Consider the following 20,868-nt stretch of genomic DNA (forward strand, 5'->3'; position numbering starts at 1 on the left):
TTATGTGTTGATGTAACCATGGTTTTATGTGTTATATGGTAAATACGGTTATGTACAGTATATAAATATGTTGTTATATACAGGATATATTGTGTCTAATTTCAGAAATGAAACAGATACAAAGTTCCTGTAAAATATACATTTATATTAAAGTTATGCCTCTCTAAGCTCTTTCCTTCAATTGTCGGAAATACTTTTCCCCAGAGAATAACAGACCTTTGCTTATTTTAACATAGACAATATAATTTGCATGTTTGGCAAACTAATACAAACCACAGATTCAAATACTTCATCTGTTTTCAGGATGTTAGTCAAGAAACAAAAAATGTTTTTTTTTTTTTAAGATTAGTGGATTAATGCAACCTAAACAGTAAAAGTCATAAATTAACCAATATGGTTTTACCAGGGTAAAGAGGGTCTTAAAGGAATCCAGGGGCCACCGGGACTACCAGGTTTAATGGTGAGTTAAGGCATGTTTTTACAATAATCTTTTACAGAAAGGGCAGATATTATCCTTTTCACTGATATATGTGCAGTATGATTTGTACAGGAGCAAAAGTATGTGTATTTTTTTCACAGGATAGGTAATATCCCTAAAATTGGATTAAAACAGTGCAAATGTCAGTGCTGAATATTTACTACTGATTTTCTGCCTCAAGGATAGAAAAGAAAGAACTAATGAATTTAACATATTAATCAATGTAATATTCAATGATGAACCATTACAGGAAAGCAGTGGAATTTTGCTCTGCACTGATTAGTGTTTATAGCGGGTGACATTTTGATATAGTGGCACCGTAATCACATGATGAGTAATTGCCTGGGTTTAGCGAAGTCAGAATTTAGTAGTTGTTGATAGTACTGGGGAATGAATTCTAATTGGTCTGAGATGCCACTGTGACTGCTTTTATACTTAAGGCTTACATTACAATTTCACATCAAAACAATCACTACCAATAAAAAGTGTGATTTCAATAGTGCCATTCTAAATGTGCTTTCTTCATTCTCTTTCATTCAAGGGATTGGCAGGAAAGAATGGAAAAGATGGCAGTCCAGGAGAGCCAGGAGATCCGGTAGGAAACCATCAGAATCAATATATTTCACCCTATAGCAATGCCTCCTGATGTCCTTGTCTCCTTTATCTTGGTGATACAATCCTGGGTAACTTCTTTTTCATACCTCAGCACTGCTGCAGAATCCTGTTGCTTAGAAACAGGTTGAATTCCTATATTAAAACAGATTTCGAAAGCTCTTCTAAACTATGTCAAATACAGTCCCTGGAAGTGAAAGGAAAATAATAAGGCCAACAGGCCAACTGTATCTTGTACTGCTTGACTCTGAAAATAGTTCTGTTTTGCTGTCTTCTTGATTTTTTATGGATAATCTGAAACAAAAAATCGAATTTCCTCATCTCACTGAGGGTACCTGTGTAATTTGAGCATCTCTAATGGACTGGACATAGAGTCAGCGTAGCCTTTATACCAAATAATGCTTAAGGACCATTTGTACTTACAATTACAAATATGATTACAATGAAATATCTTTTTTCATATGTAGGGTTTATTTCTGTCAGCATTGTTGGGACTTTACCACCATTAATGTGCTCCTTACTAATTACTAATGTATTAAAACTGATTTGTCTGTATTTACGATCCAAGGTTTATTATCATGGCTACTATATTGTTGGTGGTTTTGTGTGTATTTCTTCAAAGGGTAAACAGGGGGAACCAGGTCCTCCAGGCAGAGATGGAATGCGAGGACTTCCTGTAAGTGTTAGTTAAAACAGTTGTTCACCCAGTTCATCTGGATTAGAACTGGTTTAGAGGATGCCGTAGATTATATCTCGTCTTCCATTCTGTTGAATCTGCATTTAGTCTTTGTGTTATTTGCTCACATTCTGGAATTAAATTTATAATGATCCAGAAAAATGCAGAAATGTCATTGTCTAGTTGCATGACATTACTTTGTAATAAAACCAGTATACTTTACGTCATTCATATAATTTGATCAGTAATGGGATCTGAGAGACTTTTCATTCCGTAAACTACAAGCATTGACTTTGCACACTTTGTTTCTATACAGTATGTTCAGCACACATTGTCAAAAGCTGATTGTAAGATGTAATAAACATAACACCAATTATGCCAAGACATTTTTATTCAGAGATGTAAAATAGATAATTATAAAGAAATGTTTAAAAGTGTTAGGAACAATTCACTGACCTACTGTAATTACCTACAAAACAATGTTGCCTTAAAGCTCAGTTTTAGATGCATTTTCCCAGTGTTTTCTTTGAATTCTAGAGAAATGTTAGTATTCTTTTTATACTTTTTTAATAGTTGTTTCTTTCTTCTCCAAACTACATGAATGTCCAAACTCAGTGCCCTCACTTATTCTACATACAGTATGCTGCAGAAATGATTGATGGTACACTAATATATTGGCAACCAAATACTGACTGTACAATGAGAAAATAAAGCTTATGTTGAAACCTAAGTAAATGCCAGTTATTAAATACTGTATTATATTTTAATTTAAATTTAAATTAAACATTTTCTAACTTCAAAATAAAAATTACTTTTTTTCCAGGGTTTTAAAGGACACAGAGGAGAACCTGGTCCTCTTGGTCCCAAAGTAAGCTATTTATCTAAATCATTCTAACATTACTGTACACAATTAACAGTGCTGGGAGAAACTATAAGAATCAGAAAAGTACTTTCTATTTCATGTTCTTGAGCCAAAAAAGAAAAACCCATTTCCACTTGGGCTTTGGGAACATGCGCATACCACCTACTAGAATTTGTTCTTTCTGCTAAGGAATCTTTGAGGAACAGATCGGCAGGTGCCCTAATCGGAGAGATGAGTCATGCTATGTTTGTTAATCAGTGTCCTCTGCAGAGGTCTCAAATGAGGCTGATTTTGAAACCTGAAATGAGGCTTTGTGAAAAGAGATGTATTTATTCATGTGCTGAGAATTCTAGGGATTTAAAAAATTCTGGCTGTTTCTCAAAGACAGATGAATTTCTAAAATTGCTTTTTGAATAGATATGAGGAAATCTCAAGCTTCCTGGTTTTCAAATAGCGGGATGCATATTTATATATGCGCTTTAACCTCCAGGTCTCCAATTACTTATTATGCTAATTCGGTTTTGACACCAAATGCAGTATTTACACCAACACAGTTTTGTTAGGGAGAGGGTACACTGCATGTTATGTTGAATCAAAAAAGTTTAAAACTGAATTTCTATTTACCCACCACACTTATGAGCAAACAACATTTCCTTACAATAAATGACTATATTTTTTGCATTTATCAGTATAAATGAGATCCATGCTACCCTACAACCTATTTGATTGCTGCAGTAGTTATTTTCTGCAGTGTATTATATACTGTACATTAGATTGTTCATAGATATATGCAGAATATAATGATAGCTTTTTGTGAAAAAGATAAAGACAATTCAAGAGTGTTTTAAATTGAACTTACTGCTTAGGCAATGACTTGTCTTCATTCTTTTAAAATGCATAATTAAAGTAGAATTGAAGAGATTGTAATATTTCAGGGTTCCTTAAGGTACAGCTGGAACAAAGATGGAATATTCACTATCCATCATGAGTATGTGTGGAATACATTTTCCTTGAGTACACTCTAATTACTGTGATAAGCATCTGATTTCCCATATAGATATACAGTATATTATATTTCCATTTTCAAAGCTGAAAGAAAAAATGAAAAAGTGGTACAGTATGTATTCTTTTCGCAAGGGTGAAGAAGGAAAAATTGGACACCTTGGACCCCCAGGAAAACCTGGAAAAGATGTAAGTGACCTGCTTCGATGCTTTTCTACTTCTTTTAAATTTCACTGGCAGCTTTGCCACTTAAACCAAAAGAGTTATACTTTTTAGGGCAAATTCTGATTTGAATTTGAGTTTTTTGTAGCAATCCCTTCTACTGAGAAGCCATATTTATTGGTCAGTTTAGTCTTGATCAATTCATAGTTACATTTTCCTGCAAAACAAAAATGCAAGACTGTCTCATCGGCTGTCTTTCAGGGTGACCCTGGTCGCCCAGGTGCAGAGGGACCCAGAGGGCCTAGAGGAGAACAGGTGAGATATTCTTTCAGAAAATGTGAACTTGGGTTTTGCAAAAAGATATGGAAAAGTTACATGAAACTCATCCAGTCTTATTGCTCACTACATACAGTATACAATTCAATGATGATCCCTAGCACTTATTTTGTGTTTTTAAACCCAAAGATCTCAAAATGCTTTACTTATAGGAAAAAAAAACATTGATGCTCACTTCAGCCAACATGGCAGCATGGCACCCCCACTACCGAGCAGATCAAGTAAATAATTAGAGTAATCTATCCAGCACACTAGAGTTAAAACCCATACTCTTTCAATAAAAGTGCTATAGCAGTAGTTCAGAAGTGAGCTTAATGTGTCTTTTAAAGGGTGGCACCTACTGTCCCTGGTCACCATAGTAGGGTTTTTGGAAATTCTTTGGAAAGGCTTCTACTGGTCAAGCAACACCACTTGCAACACCAACCTGAGAATGTCGATCCCTGTACTGAGGAATCAATCTTAGGTTTTGACACAACCAAGCTAAAGGATGTAATTGCTCCCATTAGCATTAGTGCAATTATTGCTTTTATATTAGTGCTGTATGATGACACTGCACGATTGCTTCTGAAACAAGGGTTTCTAAACTTGGTCTGGAACAACCATGGTACTATAAGTTTGATAGGTAACATTGGATGGTCATTTATTAGTTTTCTATAAAGCATGTTCGTATTTCCTCAATCAAATCATTAATTCCTGAAAGATGAATGAAAGCAAGAAAACAACATGATTTTACAGGACCAGTGTTGGACACCTTTGATCTTAGGCTTGCATTTGGTTAAGTCCATCCAGCACACCCATTTTCTAACCATTTCACCCAATTTAGGGTCACAGCCAAACCAAAGCAACTGGGAGAAGGCAGGGTACACCATGAATAGAATGCCAGCCGATTGCAGGACACATTCAAACACAGACGTGCACATTCATACCAGGGCCAGTTTTCTCACAAGCCTATGAAACTACAGTATGCATTTGGACCATCCGTACATGCATTTGAGTTTATACTATATGTTGGAGAAAACCAAATCATCTGGAGGAAACCAAAAAGATCATGGGGAGAACATACAGACTCCACACACCCGTGGATAAATACCAAACATGTTTTTTGTTTCTTTATGATTATTTCTTTAATAATACTATGCAACTATTGTTAAAAATTAGTTGGAATTTTATTGTAATTTTAACAAAGAGATTTGGATGTTTTTAATTAGGGTAAAAGTGGCCCACCTGGAACACAAGGAAAAGCAGGACCCATAGGAAATCCGGTAAGTGGGAGATTTAAAATAACCTATGGAGTATTACTTTTTTTTCTGAGTGTTTAATCTTAGAAAGATGCAGCATGACCAAGAGACTTGTTATCTGCTATATCTATATACAGTAACAGAGCTCAGTGGCACTAATCATGTTGCAGAAAGTGGCATCACCCCCTTGAAACCTACTGTAGACAGTTCAAAATTCTCCTAAAAAAGGAGTCTTTTGGCATAACAGTTTTCATTGCTTTAAGGGGACTGATATATTATGGATTTCTACTCACAAATGACGCAAATTCTAATGGGAGCAGAATAGAGCTACAGCAGTCACATCTATATTTCAGTCATATCTTCCTTCTCTAATGAATATGAAGTTGTTTACTTAACAAAACTTCAGTCAAAGAGGGAAAAGAGTACAAATGTATTTCCAAACTTCTCTCTCTTAATTACATCCCTAGATTTATATTACTTATCTTTTTCAAGAGCACTTAATTTATTATAGCTACTAGTAACTGGTAATCACTTGCAATCCTTCCATAGAGTTATCAGTATCAATGTGTCATTTTAACTCACCTGCCACAAAATCATATTTTTCCTTTAATTGTAATTCAGGGACCCCAGGGTCATAAAGGAGATAGTGGAAGCCCTGGACTGCCCGGCTTTGCAGGCCCACGAGGGCCTCCAGTAAGTAGATATTTATTTTATTTGTAACTTAAACATTCTTTTTCATGTTATTAAGATTTCAATAACTCCATGTCCTAGCTGACTCCATGTCCTAGCTGCTTGGAGCTTGTCCTGATTTTCCAAGAGTTGTCTCAGTGTCCTGAAAAAAAATCCTAAAGTCCTAAATGCAACCTCCAGTTTGGATAAACCCTCTTCTAATAATAGTTTAAATAGTGAAACCAATCACGGGCGTTGCAGATCTCCAGTTAAATGCACTAGCTTAATCAGGAAATATCATAATCACTTATAGAAGCAACAACTTGGAAACTATTTCAATATGTATAAAAGCAGAAGTCATGATTGTGTGCTTTAACAGTATTGTGGTAAGGAGGATGGTTCCATATTGTCTCTATTGTTGGAGTCATGGTTATTGGGAATGTGAAATCGCCTCTTTGGTGAGAAAGGAGCCAGGGTTACCCTCAGTGTTAACAGATTAAATCTCATATGACAAATTTCCTGTGATACCTCCTGTAAAAATTGCATGTTCACTAAGTTATTCTTGAAAGTGCTTCCCCTCCCCCATCAAGTTTAACCTTTGAGACAACAGCCTGGGGCAACAGCCCACCAACATCTCTTAAATTAAATATGACGGCAAATAAACTGTTGTGCTTGCTACTGTATATAGTAAGAATGGAAACATACCAAATGTTTTAATTTGTCAGCCCTTCAAAGTTTAAAGAGTACATCAATGGCTGTACGATGTAACCCATTTATTGAGGTTGTTTGTAACAACAGAGAAGTAAATAAAATCAGTTGCAAAAATAATCGGTTACTGGTAAAGTTTTGAACTCTGAAAATGTGGACTTATTTAAAAAAAGAAATATACTGTATGATTTAGAGTGTACAGATATTCCTTTTTTTGCTATTAGCACAAGCAATCATGTCATAAATAGTATTATAAAACACGTGCATTCTCACATTTCTTGACAGTTGAAAGCTATAGGAATTTTGAATTATGTCTGCCCACAAAAATAAAAGGGAACAAATAACAAGGGAAAAAATACTTTTTTTTGTCTATGTAGGGACCACCAGGTGAACCAGGCCTTCAAGGAAAGGATGTAAGTATTACTTATTGTGGATGAATTATTCATTTATTTCTTGGGGACTTTATCAGACACGAATAAAACTATTTTTCAGGGCATTCCAGGCAAGATGGGAGACCGTGGGTCTAAAGGAGAAAGGGTAAGTGGAACAGATATTGTAAATACAGTTAGTTCTCAATTTACACAGCAGATGCATTCCTGAAAAAGTGAATGTACTGTAAGTAGGGGGGATGTGTCCACTCCCATCCAGAGAGTTGAACTCCAAAATGAAAACAATTACATTCATTAAGGAAAATGCTACAAATACAGTACTAAACGAGTATTTGTTTTACTAAATATTACATGTAAACTAAATATTGGAGAATGTTTTGGGGGTTTCATTTTTTTGGTTGTCACTAGTTAGTGGCGAATGATGCGGAAAATGTATGAGTACTGTGCCCATAAACAAATCTGAGCATCACAACTGTGATTTTTCTCTAAGTGAACCTTTTCAAAGCCATTTATTTTAGTCTCATTGTAAACATTACAAGTCAGGTTTCCTGATTTGGTTTCCTGAACTGGTAACTGATTATTTAGTAGTCTTATTCAAATTAACATACTAAGAGTTTGTAAACTGAGAACATTTTTAAAGCAGCAGACACTGAAACTAAAACATTTTAACTAACATGAAAATATCATCCAGCTACTGTGCATCTTCTGAAAGGGGAAATGATTTGTATCGCTGCTTAGAATCACAGACATGTTATGGTTGTACAGTCTTATTTTATTAATGGAAAACTTTGACTGTGGTGTGGTACAGGGGGACTCTGGCATCAAGGGAGATAAAGGGCCCCCAGGGGACAATGGTCTCCCGGGAGAGCCCGGACCGCCAGGAAGGAAAGGACACACAGGCATGATGGGCATGACAGGACCTCAGGGGGAAAGAGGGCCAGCAGGGCCCCAGGGGGCACCCGGACAGCCAGGCTTCCCCGGGCCCCGGGTAAGTACCTTATCAATCACTTCAATTTCAGTTCCATTCAAGATGCTTAATTGGCATGACCGATGAGTACAATCAGTGTTGCCAAAGCAAATAAAATTAAATTAAATTTAAAAATAACATGAAAAAAATAAAATAAAATCAACAGACATACAGTATTACAGACATATCATAAAATATTTACATATACTGTAAACATATGGAGACGGGCTTTCTGTTCCTCAGGCACATATTGGACTGCCAGTTTACCTGAGTTCCCTTCTCCCTCTCCCAGTAGGATTGGGGACCCATTGTGATTCTGACAGGTGTGGGAACTCTGGGATTAGATTTCTGAATTTAGGGAAGAATGTTTCTCTAATCCCAGAATATGTGTCATAGTGCAGTAGGAAGTGCACCTCTGTCTCTATTTCTCCCTGCTGGCAGTGGGAGATCATCTCTCTCTCTAGAGCAGTTTGGAGCAGTGTCTCAAAACAATGAGCTGATTTCCAACACTACGTAACAAATGGAAAGGATTCCTTTAAGTCAGTAAGAAATTCGCTCAGAATTTGTGCTCAATGTATAAAGAGGTAACAAGTTGACAATCTGTGTATTTAGTTAGGTGTGTTTATATGCTTGTACATGGATGCTCATTGCATCATGGATCACAGAATAGTCGTCACAAGACAATGTTTACACTGCTGCAGTTCCACCTAGAATAACCTTAACCTGTTATCATTCACGAAGTATATTTTTCCATTAAACTATTCATAATAAAATATGGGTTTCAAACTCTTGAAACATAAACTTTATACTGAAGGTCTATTATGATATATATGTCTGTACAGGGATTCTGCCACTAGGTTAAATACTGTCTAGTTCATCTCCATCTAGTCTACACTGTTTGCTTTCTTTTGCCAAGTGAAAACAAAAATGGATGGAGCACTTTTGTACAAGAAATGGCACTAGACTACTGAAGCATCACTGTTAAAGTAATATAAAGAGTAGAAAGCAAGGTGTTTTAGAAGATTCCAAAATGATTAATCTAGTGATTTTAAATTACAGGGAGAGTCAACGTCACTGGAAGAAATGCGAAGAATGATCCAAGAGGAATTAGCTAAACAGTTAGATGGTAAGAATAAGAAACTGCAGGTGAATGGTTAACATGATGGTGTTTGTTTCTGTAGTGACAGTTTACTTCATTTAATTTTCAAGATTATTACAATAATAATGTGTATTGCCTCCAAATTAGCTAGAAAATAACCCAAGTAATTATTGTAAGTGATTCTGGACCTGTGGTGTACCGTAATGTAAAAGCAGAGAAGGACACTGTAAAACTGAAATATATTAATGGGCTACCAATACTTACTGTATAAGCCTGCAAAGTGGAAAAACGATTTAATTAATCTACTCAAGACCGATCTCTAGCCACTCTGTTCTTGACATATCTAAAAATACAAAATGCCTAGCTCTTGGGTCTCAGACTTAGTTCCTGGAGATCCTAGTATCTTCTGGGTTTTTGTATCCACCAGGCTCTCAATTACTAAGACAGTCTACTTTTTTAACTGCATGATTTAAATCAGGCTCTGAGGTATTATACAGTAAACGGTACCTTTAATGAAGTGAATGTGTTGTAATTAACTATAAAAGACATTAAGAATGAAAGCACACAGCATATAAGTTTAACTAAGAAACGAATTAGAGGAATTATTTATGGACTATGTGGTCGGCATTTGCAGCCAAAATGGCATACCTCATGGCTCAGATACAGCCAGCCCATGTGAAGTCCAGTCCTGGCCGCCCAGGACCACCTGGGCCTCCAGGCAAAGACGGGCTTCCTGGGCGATCTGGTCCACCTGGAGAGCCTGGCAGCCCGGGACAGAATGGAGCAGAAGGACCGCGGGGACCAATTGGTCCTAAAGGTATGCAGTTTCATTTAGTCTGACTGAGATACTCTGATGGACAGGGCTGCAACAGTTACTAATGTGGTCTTATTATTTTCTACATTAGGGATGGAATGTTTAACATTTTCCTCAGAAAAAAAAATCTTTCATAAATATTACATTGTTATTACTGTTAATATATCTGTCTGGTGTTTTAAGGCAACCTTAGATATAAAATATTATGGATAAATTCTGTGACCATACAAATGTAATTAGCAAGGCTATTTAGTTGCAAAATAGACAACAGGCATTTACATTGCACAAAAAACAATAAACGGAATATAACACAAATACAATTCAAAAGGTATAATGTTGTGGAATAGGAGTAGACCATTCTTCTTTGTCATCATTACAAAAACCTGAAAGCACATTAATTGCTTTATTATTTAAGGAGCTCAAGTATAACAGGATGAAGTATAAAACAAGAACTGAAGATATTTCCACATCTTTTGTTAACAGTTTTTACTGATTTTTTTGTACTACTGTAGCATTTGGCTAACCTAAGGCTAATCTCTCTTCAGGCGAAAGAGGAGCAAAAGGTGAAAGAGGTGAAACTGGCATCGGGCAGAGAGGAGAGATTGGTCCTCCTGGTCCAGCAGGTATCTCCCTGGATTTCCTGGTGTTGTTTTAATTCTTTACAGAACGTTTTAAAATATGATTACTGTGTAATATCACCATGAAAGGGGGTTTATCTTTCTGAAACCGAGTCAATTATGAACACAAACACTTTGCAATTAGTGCTGGCAGACAAAGCTACAGATGGCTCCTTCTGCAAGCCTCACTAGATGAGTCTCTTAGTTACATAAAGACAAGTCATTCATATTCATTTTTCTTTTTTCAAATCCGCAGGTGCACCAGGAGCCCCAGGTTATGCAAAAGATGGATTGCCTGGGACACCAGGGCCCCAGGGAGAACCAGGGAACCCTGGGACACATGGTCCCCCAGGCCCACCAGGACCCAATGGACAGTGTGACCCCTCTCAGTGCGCTTACTATGCAAGTCTGGCTGCCAGGCCTGCCAATGTCAAAGGCCCTTAAAACACAACTGTGGAGAATAGTATTCTTATGAACTTGGAAATTCAATGAACTCATTTTTTAATAAACTCAGTTCTGGGGTTTACAAGCCAAGACTGCTGCCGGTCAGATATTTTTTTTTTGTGTCAGATATTTATCTTCATTGTCAGGGATTATTATTAAAATGATATAAAAAAAGACGTGTAAAAAGGCAATGTCATAAAAGAGCAACTCCTGTGGTCTCAAAACCATGCCATGACTGTTTGAAATTATCTGCTGGTTCTCATCCGGGGATAGTGTTGGCTTTGGATTCAAATGTGAGCATTTCTGAGTGGGTTAAAATTGTCCCAGTGGGATTATGTATTTCTTCTTTGATGATGGAGAAATTGCTTTGGCTCTGGGATAATTGCTGATCGAATATTTTTTTTTATATATGTAGACTTATCTGTAATTTTTATTTAGGTTTGTGAATGAATATAACTTGTGGCTTTTTTCCTTTTTGTTTTACCTTAAAATGACCTTACATTCTGATTTATTTCTGTTAAGAACATTTAAGATTTAAGATCCCACCTCAAAGTTCTTATCATAAAGCATTAAGGAAAAGGAAAGGAAAAATTCACAGGACTCATGTCATGTGACTGTGTCACATGAGACATATGTGGGCCATATTGAAGTCTTTTGTGGCAAAGCAATTATGATTATCAGTCATTTAAAAAAGCTACAGCCTGGTTAGTCTTGCATGGTAAATTGAGAGATATTTATATGAATAGTATTCTTTTTTTAATTTCATAGTGGATGCACATCCTTGGGGAAAAAAAAGTTAACTTCAAGTGGATACAGTACTGTATATGTAGAAGTCCTAAAAATAAAAAAACAAAACAAACAAACAAACAAACAAACAAACAAACAAGACCACACTGGTTCAATGGGGGAAATAAGATAAATAACAAACGCCAGCCCACCATAGCCTTTTATACATGTTGGATGCTCTCTGAGTGGTTAATTGACTGATCACCTGTGCAATGAGAACAAGGCATGTACAGTATCTACATTCTAATCTTGGAAAATCAGTCAATCAGGCAAGGAAACCAACACTCACGCTGCTCTAGGTATTTAGGGTAGGGCATTAAATTACATTGGCCTAACACACTTGTATTCTCTTATTACTCTTATTATCTGTGTCTCAAATGCGTTTCTTCTTTTCTCTTTTTCTTGTATTGCTAATGTATCGATTATTGTAGCAAAACAACATCCAAAATGGATTCTGTATGCGATTACTTAGCATGGAAAATGATTCCAGCAAAGGGAGTGACAGAAATGCAAATAAAAACAGATAGGACATGCAGCAACCTAGAAAGAAAATAGTAAAGTACAGATTATACAAATTTCCTTTTTAATTTTAAGGCACTGTTTGGAAATATTAGCTGTCATACTGAAGAAAGAGCACTTGACATCCCCCAGATAGGGGAAAGAAGTTCAAAAAACTTTTAGAGAAACTGGCACTGATATGTACTATATCAGAAGTGTAATGAAATGATTTATCCCCATTCACATTGACAAAATAAATAAAATAAATAAATCAAATAAAATCATGTTAAAGCCCATTTTGAATTATTAGTGGTTTCATAAGAATACTTTTTTGAAAGATGTATCAGTTGATCACTAAATTAGTTAAAGAATTATATTCCATTATTGATCTATTACTCAGCCTTGAACCAACATTTACAGTAGTGTTGTCAAGGTATACACACTGTCCATTATTAAATTCTGTTACCAAGTATTGCTACATACTGTATGTTACAAACCTTTTGTCCATTAACTGTAAGTAAACAATCAAATTTAGTTGATATAATTCATATATTTAATATTTTATTTTTGCATAGTTTGATTGTTAAGCACACAGACATTTTCTTACCAGTGAATGATTTAATAAGTTGCTGGAGGAAAGAAAAATGATTATGTTAGATTAATACTAAAGAATAGTTCATACGGAAGCACCTGATGGTATGCTTAAGTAGGTGTTTAATACTCAAAAACATATTTAAATCCCATTTCATAAAGTGCTTCATAAAGGATTTAAAGTTTTTTTTTTTTCAAATGGAGAAACATTTTAGTGATAAAGTGTATACAGTATATTACTTTCTTGGTGAAATAAATGCCTAATGTGACACCTTATTGAAATGTGAGAAACAAGAGAGAATGTTTTACTTTGGGCAACACCCTGTGTCTGCTCCTAGTAGATTTTGGTGCATGTTAAAACAGCAGTTTGACGGTCTATACTTCAGCAAATTACTTTTGCTTTGCTCTGCCTGCTTTGTTCACCTTCTCTGGTGGTATAGATCAGTGAAATGTGTCACTGGCTTCAGGAGTTTCAGGATATTTTAGAAAATATTTTTAGAGTAATTTGAATCATTACACTTCCACAAGTGTATGCTTGGTTATAATGTTTAGGTTTACAGAGTTCTCAAGTAAGACTTTTCTGAAAAGAATGTCAAATAAATCCCGGGAGGTCTAATTAAATGATACAAAAAAGTTGGATAATCTCTGAGCCCAGAAAAAAATCTATAATGATTCACATAAGATCTTTAGCACCACGAGAGAAGCTGTTCTAGCTTTTCCAAATCAAAGTACAATATTTTCTGTGTGTATTTAAAGTCAATGTATTACAATTTCTTGTATTCCAATGTAATCCTGTATTACCTTCAGACGGCATTGTCACTGCTCCAGTGTAGTGTTCTGACAGTCTTCATGTCAACTAGAGGATAGACACTGCATGCTGTGAGTAAGATAATAAGAAAGTTTAGAAATAAGAGGAGGTTGTTTGGCCCATCTAACTCCTTTGGCTTTTAGTAACTGATTGATGGAAAGATCCCATCCAACCATTTCTTGAAAGAAGCTAAACTTTCAGGTTCAATGACATGGCAGGGTCATGTGTAACAGCTTCCCACAGTTTTTAGTATAAAGTGCCTCCTGATCTCAGTATTGACTGCAGTTCACTGTAGTTTCCACTAGTCTCCTCTGGGTTGAGGTTTACTGTTGCTTTTGAACATATTCATGGGGTGGACTTTATCAATGTTTTTGAGAATTGTGAATAATTGAATCAGATCCCCTCGTAGTCTTCTTTGTTTAATAAGTGTAGAACATTTCTTTGAATCTTAGAATGGATCTGGTTGTTTTTCTTTCCACTGACCACAGAGCAGAAAAGTCTTATATACTGTATGGTGGATATCAAAATTATACACAATATTCTAAGCATGGACATACAGTAATCCAATTTTTCTGGTGCTTGTATACAAATAATGAATGAATATATTTTAAAGGAATATTTATGTACAGTATATGCCAGATATACACTGATTTACACTGTCACCAATAAATGAAATGTATACTTATTCTTGAAAATTCTGTATAGTAAAAAGGCTAAATTGATTAACTGAATGATGTCCAGAAAAGCACTTCAGATCACTTAAAAGATTTTGTCCAGGCCTTCCCTCGAAAACAGCTTTTTAACTGTTTATTGCCATGGGCTACAACATATAAAAGAAAACAATCTAGTATTCAATTTTACTACGCAAAAATCTTCACAATCAGTAGTTAAAATATATACAGATGCAGCCATTCAAAATGCACGGTACAACCCTGTACTGCACAGAATTATCTGCAGTTCAGCGCGTTATACCGCAGTACATGATTGGCTGTTCAAAATGACCGACAGGCGGCACTCGTGGTGCATTGGTTGTTAGTGAAACGATTGCTTCATTTAATCTCTTTACTGTGCAAGTTTAAATCCGCTTAATATTGAATATAAATACAGAATTTTACAACCAACAGGAAATCTTAGTAGGTGAGCATAAAAAGAAGAGGACCATAATGCATCTGAAGGTCATAAATTATATTAATTTAGGAACATAAACATTATGTAAACTGAATATTGGTATTCCACTTTCTTCATAAACATTTTAAGCATCAAAGTCTTTCATTTGGTTACATACTGTGGTTATTTTGGAAAATGTTTTACATGCTCCTTTTGACTATATTAAGTTTTTATGCTTCATAAAAAGCTATAATGTTTTAACCTTTTCTATGAATATCAATAATTACTCAAAACGTCCACTAGTCTTTTCTTGTATTTTTTGCCTGATAGGATGTTTGCCTTAATAGAGCTTTGGTAAAACCAAATATGATATTTGTCTTTAATTCACATTTATTTGAGATAAGAGTCTTCAAACAAATGAAGGTAAATGACATTAATGGGCAGACAACATGAAGAAGTGTAGTAGCTAATCCATCAGATCTTCCAATCAAGTTGATTGATTTATTGATCCGGTATTCCTTGCCTTTAACATCATTTGTACCTTCCTAAGTAAATATAAAGCTGAAAGGCTATGTTTACACTCACTGATACAGAACTATTAGGATTAATCACTATCTGAAGACAACAAGCCTATGTGTCAAAAGACATTCAGTTTACAATTTGCATTTTTGCATAAAGTAGGAAAACCCAAGAGCAGTGTACTGTATATTTTTCTAGAAAAACAAAATATAGCTCAGAAATTAATCCTATATTCAAAACAAAACATAACTTTAAATATAACACTATTGTGACTTTTATAGAATTCATGATACTGGGAAGCACTTTTTCAAGTTTAATAAAAGGGGGTGCTATTTGTTTTGTTTTTTTTTGTTGCTTTATTTCTTTGCCTGCTCTGCTGCATTTTGCCAATGTGTAATTTCCCCTGCATTGTCTTCATAGCATTTTCAGCTTTGGCAAAACATTGTAAATTATTACTCCTGTTTTAACTATGGGTGCTTGAAAAATTAAAATATGGAATATATGTTGTTTTCAAAGTATTTTAAGATTTACTGTTTATGTGGGAAGCCTTACTTGTTCATAATAACGGAATGGTGCTAATCTCTTCCAAATTGTTCTTCTGTAATATTTAAAAGTGTTGAAAGGGTATAAACTGTAATAAAGTTTAGAAGACGTTCATTTTATAGAACCAATTTAGAACTCTTGCTCTTGTATTATTTGTAAATATGCTTATTTGCCAGGATTGTTTAGTTTTTCAAGAAAAAAAATCAGAGTACATGTTGTTCTAAAGAATGCTACAATATTTTTCACAGTATTGATACAGCCTTGGCTACTTCAAACCACTGTTACAATCACTTTTTATAGCAGGGACTTGCAGTACTAATTTAAATTTATACACAAAGTAGAAATCATAAACACAGAACTTAAGTCTAGATGAAAAGCTGAATAAAGATTTCATCCTATTACAACTTCAGTTCTCAATTAGCTTCAGTAATCTCTCTGCCCATTCATTTATCTTATTCCCAGAGCGCTTCTGGTATAGAACCTTTCAACAATGATATATCATAGAGAGACATATTACAATTATGCAGTTAATCCAACCAGTTATGTAATTATAAACTTAATTGTAATATTGGAAGAGTATGAAGGTATGGTGGGCATGCATTAATAGAAATCAAGTCAAATGATTCAGGATAACAAACAGCAGTAACAACGGCAAAAAGTAAACAAAAAAATAATTAAAAACCCGATCTTTTTTCCTCATGGTCATTTGTAGGCAGAAGCAGTTGAATTGCTGACAGAACTTTTAACAATAGGAAATAATTGTTTCTTTAAAAATATCAATATATTAAATAAGATTTAAACGGTTGAAGAATACATTCAAATATTATTTGATATTCCAATAAAATATACTGTATAGTGTTTTTAAACTAAAAATAATTGTTGCTTTCAACCATATTGGATTGTAAAATTAGGCCCATTCCCTAGTGAGGCCTTCTATGAAGATGTGTAATGTGTAATAATGCTCAGATAAAATTTGTTAAAATAAGGGGTCTTTTCTGTCTACTTGAAATTTCTAACTGAAGACACCATCTGGCTTTAGCAGTTGGCTAACTATAGTAATTTACTTGACTATCACTAGTGGTTATATGAAAGTAAATAAATTGGAATGGAGGATACAATATTTTCCATCACTTAATTTTGAAAATATGTATTTAATTTACTACTTTCTTTTTTAGCTTAGTGTAGTTATTTGTAACACATGTACTGTTAAATTTCAGCCATGTTCTAGCTTGGAATCTGTTACATCTGTTACATTATGTTTAAAGTGTTCTTTTAAAAAACTGCATTTTATTAGCAGATATCTCAATGCAATGTATGCATCAGTAAGATGATCTTAACCAAAGTTTTGATTAGTTAGGTTTACCACAGTTAATGTTTACCAAGCAAATAAAATCACCGTGAGCAATTGTTGTTACGTTTGGTATCTAGGCAACCTAGAAATGCCTCAACACTTACCAGAAGACCTTCAGTCAACTTTTTCTTTCTGAAGGAGAGAGATCTGAGGAGATTTATTTCGTAGGGTTTTCTGAACACAGTCATGATGGATGTATTTGGTTGTGCGAAGTATCTTTCTTGCTATTTTAATGACATGAGATAACATGCAATGAAGTAGGATGGAATCTTCTCAATCTCTTCTTTCTGTCATTTCAAAAGGGAGAAAGTCTTGGAAATATAGATTGGACCATGACCCTGAAAAAGGAAGTACAAGATTGAAACTACAGGGGAAAGAGCTTGTTTCTGTTCCAACTGAGATTTTTGACTTGGAGGAACTGCAGATCTTAGACATGAGCCCAGAGAGAGAAAGCTGCTTGACTTATAGGTTGGATTTGGTTCCCAAAGAAATTGGACAGCTGAGGAATTTGTCTGTTCTGTGCTTAGATACCAACGAGCTTAAAAGCATTCCTTCTGAGATTGGCACACTTGGAAATCTGGAGAGACTGACTCTCAGCAATAACAATCTGACTTTCCTACCAGAAGAAATTGGGAAGTTACAAAAGCTTACTAGTCTGCATCTTGCAAATAACTTGTTTCAAGATTTCCCAGTGCAGATTTGCCTTCTGAGGAAACTCACATTCTTGGACATCTCAGATAACAAGGTTAAGGTGATGTCTGATAGAATTCAAAACCTTACACAGCTCAAAACGCTCCTCCTCTTCTTCAACAGATTGGAAAGATTACCTGACAGCTTCTGTAATCTGAGGAGTCTTCGGACCTTGTGGTTGGGAAAAAACAGGTTGAGAGCACTACCTGAAGGATTTGGAAAACTAGTGAACTTGGATTGGGGGAATAATCAGTGTTCCTCAAACTTTGAAGACAACCCACTTGAAAGGCCACCCATGGAGACCTGCAGAGGAGGCCCAAAACAAATAGAACTTTACTTTGCAACTTGGGGCAATAGAGAGAATGATTAGTATATTTTAAACAGAAATGTTGTTCATTTTCAGAAGAAAAAAGGAAATATAATAAAATATTTAAGCAAAGACTTAAAGTAAAACTTGAATGCCGTCACTGTTATTTATAGCTATGTATATCAATTATGCAGCCTTCAGTCTTTACTTTGTAATGCAGACTTCAGAACTTTGCAACTTGGGGCAATAGAGATAATGATTAACATGTTCTAATACAGAAGTGCCGTTCTTTTTCAGAAGAAGAAAGGAAATAGAATAAATGGTTTAATTAAGTCTTTAGGTAAAGTTTTGAATGCCATCAATGTTATTTGTAGCTATGCATATCAATTAGATTAAGTCTATGCAGACTTAATCTTTACTTTGTAATGCAGACTTCAGAACTTTACTTTGCAACTTGGGGCAATAGAGATAATAATTAGTATACTTTATTACAGAAATGCTGTTCTTTTTCAATTGTGCAGACTTCAGTCATAATATGCTGACGATATACAATTCCCATTAATCATATAGTATTACAAAATGCAAATGTTCATTTTGTGAGAATAGCTAAATGCTTTTTTTTGTACTATTACAATGATTATTTTAAGGCAATAAATAAATACCATAAACAAACAAACATATTAAACCTCTTTAAGTAAATGAATTTGTTACTGTTAGAAGTTAAGTAGAGATGTAAAATATAATGTTACCAATCGTTATTTCAGTTGTGGGTCAAATCCTAATTCATGAGATACAGAGAAGAAACATATTAAACGCTTATTTCGCATATCTCTCTTGGCTGAGGGAATGGCAGCCTGCCCGTGGAGATGAGTCTGACAAGGCTGCCAACTCTCATCATGAAGTTTGAGCCAGGAAGCTGCTGCAAGGGAGAAGAGGGGGTGAAAAATAAATGCTCAAAGAGGATGCTCAGAAGGCGATATATTTATGTGTAGGAGTGTAGAAATGGGCAAAATTAGAGTTCGCCCAACTCCCATGATCATACAGATAATTAGTGCCTCTGTTTAATGTGTATTATAGATATATACTATAACTGAATAGAGAACTATTGGCCAGGGCAGATTATTGGAATCCCTAAAGAATGAATATTGGCGATGATAATAGGGTGCAGCTCCCAAAGCATTATAGATGAATTCTAAGTGATTCAGAGGACTAGGTAACAATGACCAATTTCCTTATTTCCTAGAATCACTGTGCATTGGCATTCAGGTTAACATAGTGGTAACAAGTTGAGAAGATAGTTGACTCTGAGAGATTATGTGCACAGAGCAGTTTTAATGAGGACGTTTTGTACTGTAGCTCACAAAGAATAAGAGCAAAAATAATAGGTGAAAATTCTCTTAAAATACCCAAGAGGTAAAATGGAGGATGATCACTAAAGACTCAAGGAAGACAATTGTTTTCTCCATGCTGAAGATAACTAAGCCATTTGAACACCCAGTCGATCTTAAAAGAGCTCTAGCAGTGGAAAAATGAAAGATCATCCAAGGAACATGGAGTGGAACTTGGAAATGAAGGAAGATGCAGCAGAGTGGCTCTGCACATACTGTATGAGAACGTTTTTGGGTTGCTGCAGCATTTGAAAACAAGTGGATTATGAAGTAATATTTATCTTCCTGGTGCTCTCTATGAGGTGCTTGAAGTCTAGGAATGATAGGCATACATTTAAGTGCATTATCAATGCGTAGTTCCACATTCTAAGCATTATGTCCTGCTGTTCTGAGTAGGTGTAACAAGGTCAATACTGTAGCTTCCATGCACACAGGAAAGTCAGAACTAGAGTGTAAACTTCTTAATGCTGGGGGCAGAGAAGTTATGAAAAGGAGAGAAAGATCGATGATTAGATGTATTTAAACAATTTAAGTGTGGGAGGCTATACTTAGAGCGCTAATCCTGGAGTGAGCAAAAGGAGGGCAGAAAAAGCAGGCATCTCTTACCAGACAGACTTGAAAAAGGTGGTACTGTGTTTTTGAGTCTCTACCAAATTCATGCTCTGACTTACTGCAATTTATTGCAAAAGTTCTCTACAATTGCTTGGAGATCTACTCATGGACATCACTTTTCAAGTCTTTCTATAAAAGAATTAAAGTCAGAACTTTGATTGGGTCGCTCAAGGACATTAACTTTCTTATTCTTAAGCCACCCCAATTGAAGCTGTGGTCTTTGGGTTATATTGTCTTGATGAAAAGTGAATTTGTGTCCATGTATTGGGTTTGAAAAAGTTTTTCAGCAGTCCATCTATGTCCCCATCAGTCTTAACAAGCTTCCCAGTCTCTGCTAATGAGAAGCAGAATTATAACATAATGCTGTAATCGCCATGCTTGATAGTGGGGGATAGTGTTGACCGAGTGATGTTGCATCAGATGTTACACTTTGTATTGAAACAAAAATTGATTTTGTGTGAACACAAAACATTTTGCTAAAATTTGCAGCAACATATTAAAGCGTTGACCCCATGTGGAATCTTACTAGGGTTTTCCTCTCACACCATCAGATTAGTGAAATGACTGGGATATTATTGACTCATGTACATTTTGT

At 35.3% G+C, this 20,868-nt stretch overlaps 2 protein-coding genes across 2 annotated transcripts in view; both read left to right on the forward strand.

The window, feature by feature from the left end:
* col22a1 (collagen, type XXII, alpha 1) overlaps nt 1–11,609 on the forward strand; it is a 90,996-nt gene extending 79,387 nt beyond the window's left edge. Inside the window, exons 51-65 of the mRNA XM_088601840.1 lie at nt 407–460; nt 1,020–1,073; nt 1,713–1,766; nt 2,590–2,634; nt 3,766–3,819; nt 4,054–4,107; nt 5,337–5,390; nt 5,988–6,059; nt 7,121–7,156; nt 7,236–7,280; nt 7,941–8,120; nt 9,159–9,225; nt 9,833–10,015; nt 10,558–10,635; nt 10,886–11,609. Of these exons, the coding sequence (XP_088457966.1) occupies nt 407–460; nt 1,020–1,073; nt 1,713–1,766; nt 2,590–2,634; nt 3,766–3,819; nt 4,054–4,107; nt 5,337–5,390; nt 5,988–6,059; nt 7,121–7,156; nt 7,236–7,280; nt 7,941–8,120; nt 9,159–9,225; nt 9,833–10,015; nt 10,558–10,635; nt 10,886–11,073 (1,218 nt within the window). The 3' untranslated portion in view covers nt 11,074–11,609. The remainder of the gene's footprint in view (nt 1–406; nt 461–1,019; nt 1,074–1,712; nt 1,767–2,589; nt 2,635–3,765; nt 3,820–4,053; nt 4,108–5,336; nt 5,391–5,987; nt 6,060–7,120; nt 7,157–7,235; nt 7,281–7,940; nt 8,121–9,158; nt 9,226–9,832; nt 10,016–10,557; nt 10,636–10,885) is intronic.
* A 5,785-nt stretch (nt 11,610–17,394) lies between these two features.
* On the forward strand, nt 17,395–19,463 carry LOC148651494 (uncharacterized). Its single transcript, XM_088601844.1, has one exon. The coding sequence runs from the start codon at nt 17,539–17,541 to the stop codon at nt 18,334–18,336; it is 798 nt and encodes a 265-aa protein (XP_088457970.1). The 5' UTR covers nt 17,395–17,538; the 3' UTR covers nt 18,337–19,463.
* Nucleotides 19,464–20,868: the final 1,405 nt, after the last annotated feature.

Source organism: Lepisosteus platostomus, chromosome 12 (assembly GCF_059453375.1).
Source record: "Lepisosteus platostomus isolate fLepPlt1 chromosome 12, fLepPlt1.hap1, whole genome shotgun sequence".
NCBI classification, from domain to species: domain Eukaryota; kingdom Metazoa; phylum Chordata; class Actinopteri; order Semionotiformes; family Lepisosteidae; genus Lepisosteus; species Lepisosteus platostomus.